This window comes from Pan paniscus, chromosome 23 (genome assembly GCF_029289425.2).
Source record: "Pan paniscus chromosome 23, NHGRI_mPanPan1-v2.0_pri, whole genome shotgun sequence".
Classification (NCBI taxonomy): domain Eukaryota; kingdom Metazoa; phylum Chordata; class Mammalia; order Primates; family Hominidae; genus Pan; species Pan paniscus.
In genome coordinates, this window is record NC_085927.1 from 34,414,760 (window position 1) to 34,433,553 (window position 18,794).

The window sequence follows — 18,794 nt, forward strand, 5'->3', positions numbered from 1 at the left end:
TCTGTTTGGACACAGAGTCTCTGTCATCCAGGTTGGAGTGCAGTGGTGTGATCTTGGCTCACTGCAGCCTCAACCTCCAGGGCTCAAGCAATCCTCCCACTTCAGCCCCCTGAGCAGCTGGGACCAGAGGCACGTGCCACCAAACCTGGATAATTTTTGTATTTTTTTTAGAGACAGGGTCTTGCCCAGACTGGTCTCAAACTCCTGGGATCAAACTATCTTCCCACCTCAGCCTCCCAAAGCGCTGGGATTACAGGTGTGTCTTTTCTTTGAGGCGGAGTCTCGCTCTGTTGCCCAGGCTGGAGTGCAGTGGTGCTATCTCGGCTCACTGCAAGCTCCGCCTCCTGGGTTCACGCCATTCTCCTGCCTCAGCCTCCCGAGTAGCTGGGACTACAGGCACCCGCCACTGCGCCCAGCTAATTTTTTGTATTTTTAGTAGAGACGGGTTTCACCGTGATCGCGATCTCCTGACCTCGTGATCCGCCTGCCTCGGCCTCCCAAAGTGCTGGGATTACAGGCATGAGCCACCATGCCTGGCCTGTTTTGTTGATTTTTAAAGCCCAGGGCAATAGTCTTGGAAAATGTCCCACATCGTGGATTTGCCTTTCTGTTTCCTTGAGGGCAGATTCAGACAGAACACCTTTCCCTGGGATTGGTCAACTAATCCGTGGGGTGTTGCTGAAACTTTATTTTATTTTATTTTATTTTATTTTATTTTATTTTATTTTATTTTTGAGACGGAGTCTCGCTCTGTCCCCCAGGCTGTCCCCCAGGCTGGAGTGCAGTGGCGGGATCTCGGCTTACTGCAAGCTCCACCTCCCAGGTTCACGCCATTCTCCTGCCTCAGCCCCCCAAGTAGCTGGGACTACAGGTGCCCACCACCGCGCCCAGCTAATTTTTTGTATTTTTAGTAGAGACGGGGTTTCACTGTGTTGGCCAGGATGGTCTCGATCTCCTGACGTCATGATCTGCCCTCCCAAAGTGCTGGGATTACAGGCCTCGGCCTCCCAAAATGCTGGGATTACAGGCGTGAGCCACCGCGCCCGGTGTTGAAACTCTCTTGAGGCATTTTCTTCGGCCTTCGGGTCCATCCTCTGTCTCCTCCTTGACCTCCTCATCTCCTCCTCGCCACTGCCTTGGGGACCTTGGCCAGGCTCATGGCATCCAGCAGCCACTCAATGTCAATACCTCCATGTTCATCTCTCAGCCTGCCCTTGCCCGTGAACCCATGCTTATTTATTTTTTTTTTTTATACGTGCACCCATGCTCTTCGGGTCTGATGAAGTATCCAAAATCAAGCTCCTGACCATCCCCAAACCTGCCCCTTCTGCAGGGTTTACCTCGCTAGTCGGCGCCATCCTTGATTCTTCTCTTTCTCCCACCCAGGCCATCATCTCTTGCCTGGTTGATACCCACAGCCTCCCCTTTGGGCTTTATCCTTATCCCCGTCATAGCTGCCAGAGGGACCCTGTGAAAACACTCCCCAGCCTGCTCATTCCTCTGCCCTAAGCCTGCATGGCACAGAGCAAAAGCCAGTTGTTATGGGACCTAGGAAGTCCTGTGGGATGGGCCCCAGCCTGCATCTTCATCCTCTTCTCCCCACCCCACTCCATTCATTCTCTGCCTATCGCTCACCAGCCTATACCACCTGCCTCAGGGCCCTTGCACTGACCATTTAGGCCACATTCCAGGCTCTTTTCACACGTTGCCTCCTCTGAGAAGCCCTCCCTGACCACTCTGCCCATACCTCATGCCTCTTGATTCCCCTTACCTGGCTTGTGGTTTCAGCACTTTCCGTGTGTGTGTTTGTTTTTCTTGGCATGAGGGCAGGACCTAAGTGTCTGTTCCCTGTTGATTCCCCAGTGCCAGGCATGCAGTGCAAACTCTAGAAATATTTTTTGCATGAAGGAATGAGTGATTGAATGCAGCAAGGGTCTGGAGGCTGAGGACCAGGCAGACAGACATTCAGAGTTGCTGGAACGCGACAGAGACAGGGAGTCAGACTGGTCATGCAAGGTCCTGGGCCTGCCCTTGGGTCCTGGGGAGACACGGAAGGTTGTGGGTGCCAGAGGGTTGTGGTCAGAGCCACAGTCAGGGGCCTTCTGAGACCTGTGCCCCCTCCCCACCCTCCCTCCCCACCTCCTCAGGCCAGCTCTGGGGTCTCGGCAGGTGGTCCGCAACATGACCTCCGAGTTCTTCGCTGCCCAGCTCCGGGCCCAGATCTCTGACGACACCACTCACCCGATCTCCTACTACAAGCCCGAGTTCTACACGCCGGATGACGGGGGCACTGCTCACCTGTCTGTCGTCGCAGAGGACGGCAGTGCTGTGTCTGCCACCAGCACCATCAACCTCTAGTAGGGGTTGCTGGGCCGCCTGGGTGGGAAGGGGCCGGGGCGGGTGGCCCAGGGACTGCCCACTTATCCAGTAAGGTGGCTCCATCACGTCTTTTCCTGGTGGGAAACTGAGGCCCAACCTTGGTAGCTTATCCTGGGCCTCTCAGTGAGTATGTTTGAGCCTCAGTGGGTGGATAGGGACCAGGCTGGGCCAGGCAAGGTCGGGCACTGTCTGACCTGGCTGGGCGGTAGCTTTGGCTCCAAGGTCCGCTCCCCGGTGAGCGGGATCCTGTTCAATAATGAAATGGACGACTTCAGCTCTCCCAGCATCACCAACGAGTTTGGGGTACCCCCCTCACCTGCCAATTTCATCCAGCCAGGTATGGGGTGGAGGTCCGGGGGTGGGGGACTGGGGTGGAGAGGGGCGGATGTCCTGGGCAGGCAGCTGACGGGCATCCCTGTCTTCTCCCATCGGCCGCAGGGAAGCAGCCGCTCTCGTCCATGTGCCCGACGATCATGGTGGGCCAGGACGGCCAGGTCCGGATGGTGGTGGGAGCTGCTGGGGGCACGCAGATCACCACGGCCACTGCACTGGTATGTGTCACACCTTTTCTCCCTGGCCGTGCCCACCCTGCACAGCCCCCAAGCCATGCTGATCACACTCCCATGCCCCAGGCCATCATCTACAACCTCTGGTTCGGCTACGACGTGAAGCGGGCCGTGGAGGAGCCCCGGCTGCACAACCAGCTTCTGCCCAACATCACGACAGTGGAGAGAAACATTGACCAGGTGGGCTGGGGGTTGGAGAAACTGAGTCACGGTGTGGGGCCCCAGGGCATCCTGGGCTGGAGGCCTGGATCATCACAGAGTGGACAATGGTTGGTGTCCTCTCTCTAGTGCCTGGGCCATCTGGAGCCCCTGTGACATGAGGGCCAAGCCCCCTGCTCCAGTGAGACCCAGCAGGCCCCAACCTGCTCTTCCTGATGACCTGGCCCGAAATGGCACCACCTGGGCTGAGGCCTGTGACCACACAGATGTGGTTCAGGTGGCATCTGGAGCCCTGCTCAGGCTTCCCCTCTCCTCCCACCCCCAGGCAGTGACTGCAGCCCTGGAGACCCGGCATCATCACACCCAGATCGCGTCCACCTTCATCGCTGTGGTGCAAGCCATCGTCCGCACGGCTGGTGGCTGGGCAGCTGCCTCGGACTCCAGGAAAGGCGGGGAACCTGCTGGCTACTGATTGCTCCAGGCAGACAAGGCTGACAAGCAATCCAGGGACAAAATACTCACCAGGACCAGGAAGAGGACTTTGGGGGACGGGCTTCTCCTGTGAGCAGCAGAGCAGCACAATAAATGAGGCCACTGTGCCAGGCTCCAGGTGGCCTCCCTGGCCTGTCTCCCCACTCTCTGGGCCTCAGTGTATTCTGTGTGAAATGGAGCCATCTGGCTGGGGAGGAACAGAGAGGTGGGATTCGGAGATCTTCACAATGTGGGCACTGGAACTAGCCTCAACATCTTCAGCATGGGGAGAGCCAGGCACATGGCTGGGGGCCAGGGGAAGGTTCACACCAAGCTCTGCCCCTTCCCACCCTGATCCCTCGGACTTTGGGGCCAGGCCCTCCCTTACTGGGGCTGGGCAGTGACACTACCTAGGATCAGCCACCGGGGGGTGCCACGACCCTGGCACTTTCTTAGGCAGAGGGTGGCCAGCTGATGCTGGGAACCCGGGCGCCTTCTCAGACCCGTAGGCGTCCAGCTCACCCTGCCAATGACACTGGAGGTGAAGCTGAGGTCCGAGGAATGGGGACTGGGCAACAGGCTGGAGGAAAACATCTCGGTCAGAGCCACGCCCCTGGGGGGTTTCCAAGTTTAAGCCCAGAGTGAAACCCAAGCTTGTGATCCTCTCCAGAGGGAGGCCTGGTTCTCAGGGAACAGCAAACAGGAAGATGTCCCCAGATCCCAGGGATCAGGGCTTGGACCAGCCGGGGACGCAGCCCAGAGGGAGTGGGTCCGGAAGGAAACAGCTCGACACAGCAGCCTTCACCATCGGCAGCCCCTCCAGGCCTCCCTCGGGGCCTGCTCCCTCCTCTGTGCACAGTTCCAACACCTGGAGCAGGGTTCTGGGAAGGGCTGGTGGAGGTGGGCTGGTGGGAGGCGGTGATCACAGCCCAGCACCTGGATATCACCAGGGGCACTGGGGCCAGGGGCCAGGTGAGGCCAGGTCGGGGCTATCCTTCAGGAGCCCCGAAAACCTGGTGATTCCAAAGGGCCCATAGACAAACAGGGTTTTCTGCCTGTGGAGTCAAGTCCCACTGGGTCTGAGCTCTGGAGGGCTGTGTCTCTGGGGCTCTGCAAGGGTGAGATGGAGGTGGGCTCAAATGGTGTACAAGTCACTCCTCAAACCTTATTTTATTTATTTAATTTTTTTAAAAAAATTTAAACCAATAGAGATGGGGTCTCACTATGTTGATCAGGCTGGTCTTAACTCCTGACTTCAAGCAGTCCCCCCATGTCAGTCTCCCAAAGTGCTAGGATTACAGGGGTGAGCCACTGCACCCGGCCTCAATCCTTATTTTGGCCTGAGAGGAAAGGCCGTGGCCCCATTTGCAGGGGAGAAGACTGAAGCTGGAGGGGCAGGCCTTGCTCTGGGTTGCACAGCAGCAAGAGAAGTGGGAGCTGGCCACGAGGCTTCCTCGACTCGACACACTGGTGGGGTACACCCTGGTTCTCCAGGTCCCATGGGGCTCAGCCCAGGACTACCTCGGGGGGTGAGGGACTTAAATCCTCTCCTTCATTCTCATCGCCCCTTCCCCCATCATTTCCTGAGGAAGGACATTCAGGGACCTGAAGGAGCGGCCTGCCCCTCCACATCTGTGGGTGTTTCTCATCAGGTGGGACAAGAGACTGAGAAAAGAAAGAGACACAGAGACAAAGTATAGAGAAAGAAAAGTGGGCCCAGGGGACCTGCGCTCAGCATACAGAGGCCCCACGCTGGCACCAGTCTCTGAGTTCCCTAGTATTTATTGATCATTATCTCTACCATCTCAGAGAGGGGGATGTGGCAGGACAATATGGTAATAGTGGGGCGAGGGTCAGCAGGAAAACACGTGAACAAATGTCTCTGTGTCATAAACAAGGTTAAGAAAAAGGTGCTGTGCTTTGATGTGCATATACATAAACATCTCAATGCATTAAAGAGCAGTATTGCCACCAGCATGTCCCACCTCCAGCCCTAAGGCAGTTTTCTCCTATCTCAGTAGATGGAATATACAATTGGGTTTTACACCGAGACATTCCTTTGCCCAGGGACGATCAGGAGACAGATGCCTTCCTCTTGTCTCAACTGCAAAGAGGCCTTCCTTCCTCTTATACTAATCCTCCTCAGCACAGACCCTTTACGGGTGTCGGGCTGGGGGACGGTCAGGTCTTTCCCTTCCCACGAGGCCATATTTCAGACTGTCACATGGGGAGAAACCTTGGACAATACCTGGCTTTCCTAGGCAGAGGTCCCTGCGGCCTTCTGCAGTGTTTTGTGTCCCTGCTTACTTGAGATTAGGGAGTGGTGATGACTTTTAACAAGCATGTTGCCTTAAAGCATTTGTTTAACAAAGCACATCCTGCACAGCCCTTAATCCATTAAACCTTGAGTCGACACAGTACATGTTTCTGTGAGCACAGGGTTGGGGATAGGGTTACAGATTAACAGCATCTCAAGGCAAAAGAATTTTTCTTACTACAGAACAAAATGGAGCCTCTTACGTCTACTTCTTTCTACATAGACACAGTAACAGTCTGATATCTCTTTCTTTTCCCCACAGGGACCTTCCTGGCTGTGCCTAGGATCAGGACCAGAATGACACCCATTCATTTCCCTGGGCCTTTGCTCGGGCGGTCCCTGCACCCTGGCCTCTGCCTGACCAGGATGGTGGGGAGAGGAGGGGGGATGTCCCCCACGCTGCTGTCTCCACTGTTCCTGCTGCCCAGGCCTCTGAGCTTCCAGGACTGCAGCGGGTGGGTGGGTGGCCTGGCCTAAGCCCAGGAATGCACTTCAGCTCCTGGTAGAGCAATGTCACTGAGGCTTGGGAGTCGGGTGGGGACGGGAGGAGGCGTCCGCAGGCCCCCCTACCGTGAGAGGCAGCCGTGGGAACAGCCTACCTCTAAACAATCACTGTAGCCCAGGCTGACCAGGGGCTCTGGCCGGACATAGGGGCCTGGCAGGCTGTGTGGCCTGTAAGGACACAGTCTGTCTCTGTGCCTCAGTTTCTCTGCTGCCCAGATGGAGAGGCCCAGACTCCAGGTGTAGACATCTGGAGCAGGCAGTGTTCAGCTGGGGAGGGAGCGGTGAGGACTATGGGGGCCACGTGGGAAGAAGTCCAGCCCACATCACCTGCACCCCTGCTGAGCCTGGTCAACAGAGGCCCTCAGTGGGTCCTTACTCTCCTGGCTGCCTCCCATTTAGGCACCCTGAGGCCTGGGGAGAACAGAGCCAGGCCAGTGTCCCCAGAGAGGCTGCGCTGCCAGCACAGTAGTAGCAGATTTGGATTCAGGGAAGTAGACCTGCAGCCAGGGTGGGAAAGAGCTGCAGGCGGGGTGGAGCCCCCACATTGCACAGCCCCCCTCCCTGGAGGTCTATGCTGCATTTCCAGGACAGCAAGTCCCAGGGATGGATGGTGCCAGGTGCCAAGGGCTAGAGGCATGGTCTGTCTGCATTCCCCACAGGGGCGTCTTATAGTCACCAGCATTTGATGCTGTCAAGTCCCCCTGTCCTCTGTGCAGACTGGGAAGCCCTTGGTCACCCTGGGGGGGTTGGGGGACCCAGGCCAGGCTGCAGAAACATAAGGACTTGAACCCGGGTCCTGAGTGACACCACCTTGGGTCCTCCTCCCTCTGCCTCTGTTCAGCTCCACCTTGATGCTGACTAGGCTGGGCCATGCGGAGAGGGTTAGGGGATAGAGATGGGAGCTGGGGAGCAGGGCTCCACTCTGGGAGGGGGGCAGCCTTGCCGGATCCAGGGCAGAGTTAAGCGGCCCCAGCTCTGCTTTCCTAGAGCTGCTGAGAACCCAGGAAATGGTGTGGAGTTTCCGGGGAACCCTGCCCCTACCTGGCAACCGCAGTGCAGCAGGCACCAAGTTCTCCTGCACATTGCGACAGTGTGACCCTGGGCTCTGGCGGGCAGTAGGTGGGGCCTTTGGACCTACCAGCAGTGAGGGAGTTAACACAGCAGCTGACTCCTCTAGGCAAGGAAAACTCCCCTCAGATGCTTTGCTGCCTGGCCTCCTGCCAGCAACAAGCAGGAGCTGAAAACTAGAAGTTGAGGCGTGAGTTTGGCCACTGCGTAGTGTGCACTTGGTGAGGGCAGCAGCTCGCCACAGCTGCCAGCCGTCTGTCCATTCACCCATCTGTCCATCTGGCAGCCCGCTGTTCAGACCCGTCTGTCTGTCCGCCCATCTGTAAGCCCATCTCTGTCCCATTGTCTATCTGACCATCTTTCTCTTACTGTCCTCTTTATCTAGCTATCTGGCCTATCTGTCGATCCATCTTTGTGTCTGTCTTCAGCCCCCACCTGTTTGTCCATCTGTCCAATTACCTGTGAGTCTATCTGTGCATCTTCTTGTCCATTCATCTGCCCACCCATCTGTCCCTCCGTCTGCCCACCGGCCTCCCCTCTCCTTCTGGGCCGCAGAGCCATGGCCCAGGACTGCAGAGCCATGGTTGGCCTGGTCCTGCTGGGGCTGGGGCTGGTGCTGGCTGTCATTGTGCTGGCTGTGGTCCTCTCTCGACACCAGGCCCCATTTGACCCCCGGCCTTTGCCCACGCCGCTGTTGCTGCTGACTCCAAGGTCTGCTCAAATATTGTACGGTGAGTGAGACGTGGGAGGAAGCTGGGTGGCCCTTGGCAGCCAGCCCCTCCTGGAGAAGGCGTGTATGTGAGAGTGTGTGTGTGAGCATGTGTGTGTGTGAGAGATTATGTGTCAGTGTGTGTGGGTATATGTGTGAGTGTGAGTGTTTGGTGTGGGTGTGTGTGAATGTGTGTGATCGTGTTTGGGTGTGTGTATGTGTGAGTGTGGGTGTGTGTGAATGTGTGTGATTGTGTTTGTGTGTATGTGTGAGTGTGTGGGTGTGTGTGGGTATGTGAGTGTGAGTGTGTGGGTGGGTGTGAACGTGTGTGATTGTGTTTTGCTGTGTGAGGGTGTGTGTGACTATGAGTGTGTGAGTGTGGGTGTGTGTAAATGTGTGTGAGTGTATGTGTGGGTGTGAGTGTGTGAGTGTGAGTATGGGGGGTGGGTGTGTGTGAATGTGTGTGATTGTGTGTGTGTGTGAGTGTGTGTGTGCACGTGTGTGTGCACGTGCACTGGCCCAGGAAGCAGGAGCCATGTGTGTGGGCTTCAGCACCTGCAGGGCTTGAGAGCAAGGAGACAGCCTCAGGGCCCTTGCACAGAACAGGTGGCAGGGTGTGCCCGTGGGGCAGATGGGGACTTGAGGACAATGGTGGTGTGTGAGTCCATACCTGGCTCCAGGATTCAGGAGGCCCATTTGCACATCCCAGGTGGGAACCTGTCTGGCCCCGCCTGACCCTGCTGGCCGTGCAGGCCCCTTCAGTGAGGCCAATTCTCCAAGGCTGGGGTCTTCTCCCAGGGTCATGGGCGAAGGGGTTTGGAGGCTCCCTGCGTGGGTACTGGCCTGCTGGGGTACACACAATGCTGCCATAGCCAGTCTGCCCCAACACCCAGCCCGGGGCCACATCTCAGGTCTCTCAGTCCTGAGGAGCCCGGTGCCCCACCCCTCACATCCTCTCTCCCTGAGTCAGGGCCTGGGTCTCGTGAGCCGAGTGACTGATACTTGGTGTCCTGGATGAGGGCGTGATGGAGAGGGGCCACAGTGGGTGTTTCCTGACCCTCTTCCAGGAAGGTGCTGCTGCCGCTGCAGGGAGGACACATACAGGATGCCCCTTCCTGCGCCCTGCCTCCCATTGGGCCCACAAAAGCCAGGGCAAGCCTCCCCTCCTTGCCAGCCACCTGGTCTGCTTCCCAGAAATTCTGTCTTGCAGGCTGTTGGGAGGATCCCAGTACTTTGTAAACTAAAGCAAGGGAGGAGTGGCCGTTCTCTCTCTTTGTTCATTCATTCACCTTTTCATTCATTCCTTCTTCCCTCCATTCCCCCATCTGTCCATCCTTCCCTGCCCTGATTGCTCATGCCACCGCCCCCCGCCCCCCAGCCCCTCCTGACCTGGTCCTTTGGTTTCTCTTCAGGGCTTTCTGTCTCCTCCCACAGGGCTGAGAATGGCAGCTCAGGGACAAGTAGGGGCTGGGGACTGCTTAGTCTCCCCAGTGGCTCTCAGGGGATTTGAGGGTTTGACGCCAGCTGCCACCCCAGGCTGTGCCCCTCCTCTGCTCAGGAGGACATACAGGATGCGACACTCACTTAAACACAAAGTTGCAAAGATGCAAATGAGACTGGGGTCTCAGGCACCAGAGACCACCCGTGGGCACGTGGCTTTTGGGAGTGGAGACCTGCTGCCACAGATCTCTGAAGAGTCTGGACTTGCTGGGTCTCCCCGAGTGACTGTCTGGGGGTCTCCATAGCATGCCCTGCTGTGTGCGTGACGGTCACTGGTTGGGTAGGGGTCTCTACTCTAAAGCGCCCTCTGCCGGCATCCCCTCGAACTCTCCCTTGGTGAAGAGAGAGGATGTGGTTTGCCCCAGTGTTTTATCAAACAACTCTCTCCACTTCCTGTTTTAAGAAGCTGGGAGTGGAAGAGAGCCTGGGGCTGGCCCCAGCTGCTGCTGCAAAACAGGGGTCACTGGATGCTGGGTCCCTGGCCGGGCTGGCTGGAGGCCTCAGGAAGAGGCCTGCTACAGCGTCATCCTGGCCAAGATTCCTCCCTGCAGAGGACCCTGGCCACACTGCCACAGGGTCTGCTGGGGCCACCAGAAGCCCATGCTCCTGCCTCCATCTCTCCCCTCTGTGCTCACCTCTCACCAGGAGGCCCTCCCAGAGTTCAGTGTCCTGCTTTTTTTTTTTTTTTTTTTTTTTTAGATGGTGTCTCGCTCTGTCACCAGGCTGGAGTGCAGTGGCGCGATCTCAGCTCACTGCAACCTCTGCTTCCTTGGTTCAAATGATTCTCCTGCCTCAGCCTCCTGAGTAGCTGGGACTACAGGTGCCAGCCACCACACCCAGCTAATTTTTGTATTTTCAGTAGAGACAGGGTTTCACCATGTTGGCCAGGATGGTCTCTATCTCTTGATTCACCCGCCTTGGCCACCCAAAGTGCTGGCATTACAGGAGTGAGTCATGGCACCCGGCCTCATCTCCTACTCTTTCAGCACCAGGTTTTATTCTTGGGATTCTGCTACAGCCGGAGCCCCTGGGTGCGAGCTCCTAAGCTTTCTGTGAGTGTGGACCCAGCACTGTGCCTAGTAGACATACAAAAGGAGCATGGTGACAGTGAGATCTGTCATCTCCAGCGTAATGACTGTTTTGATCCTTGTGAAAAAGGTGATTTTTGGCTGGGTGTGGTGGCTCACACCTGTAATCCCAGCACTTTGGGAGGCCGAGGGGGGTGGCTCACTTGAGGTCAGGAGTTGGAGACCAGCCTGGGCAACATGGTGAATCCATGTCTCTACTAAAAATACAAAAATTAGCTGGGTATGGTAGCAGGTGCCTGTAATCCCAGCTACTTGGGAGGCTGAGACAGGAGAATCACTTGAACCCAGGAGGCAAAGGTTGCAGTAAGCCAAGATTGCACCACTGCACTCCAGCCTGGGTGACAGAGCAAGACTTGGTCTCAAAAAAAAAAAAAAAAAAAGAAAAGTTTATATTTTTGTTCTAATGGTTATCTTAATATCTTCATTCTATAATTATATGTTTTATATAATTAGCTATATAAGATATAATACCCCTAGTATGTTGTTTTTTGGATATTCTACTCGCTCCTGATGGTTAATTTATGTGTCAACTTGGCTAAGCTATGGTGCCCCGTTGTTTGGTCAAATACTTGTCAATATCTTGCTGGGAGGTTATTTCATAGATGTGATTAACACTGACAGTCAGTTGACTTTAAGTAAAACAGATTACCCACCATAATATGGGTGGGCCACCTCCAATCACTTGAAGGCCTTAAGAACAAAAACTGAGGTTTCCCAGAGAAGCAGGAATTCTGCTTCAAGACTGTAACACACAAACCCTGCCTGAGTTTCTGGCTTGCTGACTGCTCTACAGATTTTAGGTTCCAGACTTCGAGATCAACTCTTACCTGAATTTATAGCCTGCTGGCTTGCCCTACAGATTTTAAACTTGCTAGTCCCCACAATCATGTGAGCCAATTCCTCAATAAATCTCTCTCTATGTATAATCTATTGGTTTAGTTTCTCTGAAAAACTTTCACATCCAGTTTCCTGGATGTTAAGAATTACCGAAACTAGCTAGTAACTTCTTTTTTTTGAGACAGAGTTTTGCTCTTGTTGCCCAGGCTGGAATGCAATGGCACAATCTCAGCTCACCGCAACCTCCACTTCCTGGGTCCAAGCAATTCTCCTCCCTCAGCCTCCTGAGTAGCTGGGATTACAGGCATGTGCCACCATGCTTGGCTAATTTTTGTATTTTTAGTAGAGACAGGGCTTCTCCATGTTGGTCAGGCTGGTCTTGAACTCCCAACCTCAGGTGATCCGCCGCCTTGGCCTCACAAAGTGCTGGAATTACAGGCACGAGCCACTGTGCCTGGCTCCTAGTAAATTCTTCTTTTCCGTGATGTGTCTCTTACCTCTAATAATACTTTTCTTCTTAAAGTCTACTTCATTAAAAATAGTTATGCTGGGCATGGTGGCTCATGGCTGTAATCTTGGCACTTTGTTGGAGGTCGAGGTGGGTGGATCACTGAAGCCCAGGAGTTCAAGACCAACCTGGGCGACATGGTGAGACCCTGCCTCTACAAAAAATACAAAAATTAGCTGGGTGTGGCTAATATAATTCTAAGTTGGCACACTTGTAGTCCCAGCTACTTGGGATGCTGAGGTGGGAGAATCGCTTGAGCCTAGAAGGGAGAGATTGCTGTAACCCAAGATCACATCATTGCACTCCAGCCTGGGAGACAGTGAGGCTCTATCTCCAAAAAAAAAAAAAAAAAAAAAAAAAAAAAAAGTTATACAGCTTTCTTGGTTAGTGCATGCATGACATATTTTTCATTATCTTCCACCTCTCTGTATTCTTATATAAAAGGCATTAGTTGGGTTTTACTTTATTTTCAATTATTTTAACTTTTATTGTCCTTTTAAATGTAACTAATGATTTATTTGGGTTGAAACCCACCACCAATTTGTTTTCCATGCCTATTCTATTTCTTCTTATCTCCTCTCACATCTTGTTTTGGATTTATTATTTTTATTATTTTTATTATTTAATTTCCTCCTTCTCTATTAGTTTCATAACTGTGCAGTCTTAGAGTTATTTTAAAAGATGACTGGATTATTTTAGAGCTTACAACATGCATCCTTCACTTATCAAAGTCTAACATGAGCTAGTACTTTTTGTTGTTGTTGAGATAGAGAGAGTCTTCCTCTGCTGCCCAGGCTGGAGTGCAGTGGAGCAAACTTGGTTCACTGCAACCTTCACTTCTTGGGTTCAAGCAATTCTCCTGCCTCAGTCACCTGAGTAGCTGCGACCACAGGTGTGCACCACTATGCCCGGCTAATTTTTGTATTCTTTTTTAGTAGAGACAGGGGTTCACCATGTTGGCCAGGCTGGTCTTGAACTCCTGACCTTAAGAGATCTGCTTACCTCGGCGTCCTAAAGTGTTGGGATTACAGGCGTGAGCCACCACGCCCAGCCTATGAGTTAGTACTTCTATCCTCTTCCTAGTCAGTACAAGAACCTTGGAACAGGAACTAAATTTACCCCCAGTGACTTATATGCTAATATTTTTGTGTATTTTAAATATATGTGTGTGCATAGATGTATCTGTGTGTTTTTTGTGTTTTTATTCTTATTTATGTTGAGAGTGTAGAGCTATGTAAGAGTAAAAAGAATTGTGTAATGAAGCCCCGAGTATCCATTCAATTTCAACAACAATCTTATGGCCAAGCTAATTTCATGTATAGTCTTTCCTGCTTCCCTCTACCCCACATTATTTCAGTGCAAATCCCAGATATATAACTGTACCCATACATATTTCAGTATGTTTTATTTATTTTAAACCCCACAAGATATCATTTTCTATACTACTGTAATTTTATACCAATAACATTCATTTAGATTTACCCACACGTTTACCCTACCCTCCGGGTCCTGTGTGAAAATCAAACCCATGCTCACAGGCCAATTTTTTTTTCTTTTAGAGACAGGGTCTCACTTTGTCACCCAAGCTGGAGTGCAGTGGTGTGATTATAGCTCAATGCAGCCTCCAATTCCTGGACTCAAGGGACCCTCCTGCCTCAGCCTGCCAAGTAGCTTGGACTATAGCTGTATGTTTTATTATTATTTTGTAGACATGGGGTCTGGCTATGTTGTCCAGGCTATTCTCAAAATTCCCGGCCTCGAGCAATCCTCCTGCCTCGGCCTCTCAAAGGTTGGGATTACAGGTGTGAGGCAAGGCACCCAGCTCAGCCACAGAGCCCTGTTGCATCTCTCTTACTAGGAGCAAGAGCTGACTGCCCCCTCATCCCCATTCCAGAGTGTTGGGGCTGTGTTCAGCCAAGGCCGGGCCACTGGCATGGCCCAGGGAGCGGGATCATTCACTGCTGCCCCAAAGCTGAGATCATTCCACCTTGACAAGACTTCGTCATCCAATCCCTTTACTTGACAGCTGGGGAAACCAATGCGCACAGAGCACCCCCAGCTCACTCAGGGTCTCAGAGCTGATCCATGAGCAGAGGCCGAGATCCTGGGATCTTGTCCCCCAGCCGCCCCGCAAGCTTACTCCCTTTCTGCTGGAAGAGATGGGGCCAGACCTCGACCAGCAGCCCTGGCCTGGACATGACTGTGCTCACGCAGGTATTGAGGCCAAGATGCCCCGGCATCATATTTTTTTCTCTTTTTTTTTTTCTTTTTTTTTTGAGACGGTGTCTCACTCTGTCACCCAAGCTGGAGTGCAGTGGAATGATATTGGCTCACTGCAACCTCTGCCTCCCTGTTAAAGTGATTCTCCTGCCTCAGTCTTCCAAGTAGCTGGGCCTACAGGCTTGTACCACCACGCCTGACTAATTTTTGTATTTTTACTAGAGATGGGGTTTCCCCATGTTGGCCAGGCTCGTGTCGAACTTCTGACCTCAGCTGATCCACCTGCCTTGGCCTCCCAAAGTGCTAGGATTACAGGCATGAGCCATGGCGTCACTTAAATGTAGTGAGAGGCCGGGCAAGGGGCTCATGCCTGTAATCCCAGTACTTAGAGAGGACGAGGCTGTCAGATCACCTAAGGTCAGGAGTTCGAGACCAGCCTGGCCAACATGGTGAAACTGTGTCTCTACAAAAAAAAGAAAAAAAAAATCCCTGCGTGGTGGCGAGTATCTGTAGTCCTAGTTACTCAGGAGGCTGAGGCATGAGAATCGCTTAAACCTCGGAGGCAGAGGCTGCAGTGAGCTGAGATGGCACCACTGCACTGCAGCCTGGGTGACAGAGCAAGACTTTGTCTCTAAATAATTAAATAAATAAATATGGCCGAGCATGGTGCCTTAGGCCTGTAATCCCAACACTTTGGGAGGCTGAGGCAGGTGGTTCATGAGGTCAGGAGCCCGAGACCAGCCTGGCCAAGATGGTGAAACACTGTCTCTACTAAAAATACAAAAATTAGCCAGCTGTGGTGGCAGGCACCTGTAATCCCAGCTACTTGGGACACTGAGGCAGGAGAATCGCTTGAACCTGGAAGGCAGAGGTTGCAATGAGCTGAGATTGCACCACTGCACTCTAGCCTGGGCAATGGAGCAAGACTCCGTCTCAAATAAATAAATTAATAAATACAGAGCAATATTCCATCTCAAATAAATAAATAAATGTACACCTGTAATCCTAGCACTTTGGGAGGCTAAGACAGGTCGATCACCTGAGGTCAGGAGTTCGAGACCAGCCTGACCAATATGGCAAAACTCCATCTCTACTAAAAATACAAAAATTAGCCGGGCGTTTTGACGTGTGCCTGTAGTCCCAGCTACTTGGGAGGCTGAGACAAGAGAATTGCTTGAACCCAGGAGGTGGAGGTTGCCGTGAGCCGAGATCTCGGCTGCACTTCAGCCTGGGTGACAGAGTGAGACTCTGTCTCAAAAGGAATAAATAAAATACAAAGTAAAAAAAAATGTAGTAAGATTGCAGAGTCGTGCCGCGGAAGCGTGCTGGTCCTATCCATGTAGTGAAGGCTGATTTCATACACAAATGTCACAAGAACTTTTCTTTTCTTTTTCTTTTTTTTTTTTTTTTGAGACGGAGTCTCGCTGTGTCACCCAGGCTGGAGTGCAGTGGTGCGATCTTGGCTCACTGCAAGCTCTGCCTCCCGGGTTTATGCCATTCTCCTGCCTCAGCCTCCTGAGTAGCTGGGACTACAGGCGCCTGCCACCTAGCCCAACTAATTTTTTTGTACTTTTAGAGGAGATGGGGTTTCACCGCGTTAGCCAGGATAGTCTCGATCTCCTGACCTCGTGATCCGCCCGTCTCGGCCTCCCAAAGTGCTGAGATTGCAGGCATGAGCCACCACACCTGGCCTTCTTATATGCTTTTATTGCATTTGAGCGTACCTCTTTTACAGCGAAGATCTTTTTTGAAATTTTATTTTATTTTTAGAGATGGAGTCTTGCTTTGTTGCCCAGGCTGGAGCACTGTGGTGTGATCATAGCTCACTGCAGCCTTGAACTCCCAGGCACAGGTGATCCTCCCACCTCAGCCTCCTGAATAGCTGGGACTACAGGCATGCACCACCATGCCTGGCATATTTTTAAAATGTTTGTAGAGATGAGGTCTCGCTATGTTGCCAGGCTTGTCTCAAACTACTGGGCTCAAGCCATCGATCCATTTCAGCCTCCCAAAGTGCTTGGATTATAGGCATGAGCACCGCGCCTGGCCATCACACTGTTTTTTTGTTTGTTTGTTTGTTTGTTTGTTTTGAGATGGAGTCTTGCTCTGTCGCCCAGGCTGGAGTGCAGTAGTGGGATCTCACCTCATTGCAAGCTCCGCCTTGTGGGTTCACGCCATTCTCCTGCCTCAGCCTCCCGAGTAGCTGGGATTACAGGCGCCCGCCACCACGCCTGGCTAATTTTTTGTATTTTTAGTAGAGACGGGATTTCACCGTGTTAGCCAGGATGGTCTCGATCTCCTGACCTCGTGATCTGCCCGCCTTGGGCTCTCAAAGTGCTGGGATTACAGGCATGAGCCAATAACTATTTTTATAATCATTAACTACCGAGGAGAAGCTGGAGAGAAAAAAGGTGGATGAAGTTAAGGCAGAGAGACTTTGTAAGTTTCTTAGCTGAGCTTTTGGAGACTGTATATCAGAGATCCTATTTGAGGTGATTTTCAGCTACAGAGATAGGCCTGGTCATTTGAAAAATAACGGATTAGGTGAAGCTTGCGTTTGAAATCCTCCTTCTACTTTTCATCTTTCTCTCTTGTTTATTCTGAGCATCCATCTTAGACACCCAATCTTTGTCACTTTGTGGTTGTCATTGATTTCCCTGTTATTGAGATTAGAGGTTGGCAGACTTTCTCTGTAAAGGGCTGGAGAGAAAGTACTTCAGACTTTGTGGTCTGTGCAGTGTCTGTTGCAACCACTTAACTCTGCCCTATAGAGCAAAAGCAGCCGTAGACAGTACATGGGCAGATGAGCATGGCTGGGGTCCAGTTACATTTACTTGCAAAAAGAGGGTTGGAGACTGGGTGTGATCTCACACCTTTAATCCCAGCACTTTGGGAGGCCGAGGCAGGAGGATCACTTTAAGTCAGGAGTTCAAGACCAGCCTGGGCAACAAAGCAAGACTCCATCTCTACAAAAAAATAAAAATTATTATAGCTAGGCATGGTGGTACACACCCGTAGTCCTAGCTACTCAGGAAGCTAAAACTGAGGCAGGAGGGTCAGTTGAGCCCAGGAGCACGAGGCTGTGGTGAGCTATTACTGTGCCAGTGCACTCCAGCCTGGTGACAGAGCAAGAACGGTCTCGTCAAAAAATAAACAAAAGGCTGGGCACGGTGGCTCACGCCTGTAATCCCTGCACTTTGGGAGACTGAGGTGGGCAGATCATGAGGTCAGGAGATTGAGACCATCCTGGCTAACACGGTGAAACCCTGTCTCTACTAAAAATACAAAAAGTTAGCTGGGCGTGGTGGCGGGCACCTGTAGTCCCAGCTACTCGGGAGGCTGAGGAGGGAGAATTGTTTGAACCTGGGAGGCGGAGGTTGCAGTGAGCCAAGATTGTGCCACTGCACTCTAGCCTGGGCTACAGGGCAAGACTCCATTAAAAAAAAAAAAAAACCAGCAAAAACCAAACAAAACATAATGCATGTTCTCTCTTATAAATGGGAGCTAAACATGGGGACTCATTGACTTAAAGATGGCAACAACTGGGAACTGCTGGATGGGGAGGGAGGGGAGGGGTGAAAGGCCAACTGTTGGGGAGTATGCTCATATCCATGTGACAAACCTGCACATGTGCCCGCTGAATCTAAAATAAAAGTTGAAAGTAGATTTAAAAAACCCCAAGAGGGCTGGGTTTGGCTTGTGTGTCCATAGCTTGTTAACCTCCGCTTTAGATATTAACTAATAGAAACATAGTGCTTATCTTCCCAGGCCACCTATTTTGTTCCTCTCCAAGGTGATGGATAGATGAAGGCTTAATCCAGCGGCCTGGAAGTTTGCTGACGCTTGTCCTGTCAGGGATTAATGAAGCATTGTTTTCTGATGAAGGTTTCATGCCGCTGTGCTGATGTGTCTTCTCTTCTCTCTAGGCAGGAAACTGCATATCTTCTGGTTTACATGAAGATGGAGTGCTAATGGAAATGCCCAAAACCTTCAGAGATTGACACGCTGTCATTTTCCATTTCCGTTCCTGGATCTACGGAGTCTTCTAAGAGATTTTGCAATGAGGAGAAGCATTGTTTTCAAACTATATAACTGAGCCTTATTTATAATTAGGGATATTATCAAAATATGTAACCATGAGGCCCCTCAGGTCCTGATCAGTCAGAATGGATGCTTTCACCAGCAGACCCGGCCATGTGGCTGCTCGGTCCTGGGTGCTCGCTGCTGTGCAAGACATTAGCCCTTTAGTTATGAGCCTGTGGGAACTTCAGGGGTTCCCAGTGGGGAGAGCAGTGGCAGTGGGAGGCATCTGGGGGCCAAAGGTCAGTGGCAGGGGGTATTTCAGTATTATACAACTGCTGTGACCAGACTTGTATACTGGCTGAATATCAGTGCTGTTTGTAATTTTTCACTTTGAGAACCAACATTAATTCCATATGAATCAAGTGTTTTGTAACTGCTGTTCATT

The 18,794-nt window shown here is 52.2% G+C and overlaps 1 protein-coding gene across 36 annotated transcripts in view; it reads left to right on the forward strand.

Moving 5' to 3' along the window:
* Positions 1-3,739, forward strand: part of GGT1 (gamma-glutamyltransferase 1) — a 40,533-nt gene extending 36,794 nt beyond the window's left edge. For 29 of the 36 annotated variants that reach the window (XM_055105982.2, XM_055105994.2, XM_055105996.2 and 26 more), the window contains 5 exons: positions 2,170-2,357; positions 2,589-2,716; positions 2,818-2,930; positions 3,012-3,125; positions 3,430-3,739. In XM_055105982.2, coding sequence (XP_054961957.1) covers positions 2,170-2,357; positions 2,589-2,716; positions 2,818-2,930; positions 3,012-3,125; positions 3,430-3,576 — 690 coding nt within the window. In that variant the 3' untranslated portion in view covers positions 3,577-3,739. Of the gene's footprint in view, positions 1-2,147; positions 2,358-2,588; positions 2,717-2,817; positions 3,126-3,429 lie in introns of all 36 variants that reach the window. The other 7 variants (XM_055105980.2, XM_063603067.1, XM_055105981.2 and 4 more) reach the window with 2 other exon arrangements.
* Positions 3,740-18,794: the final 15,055 nt, after the last annotated feature.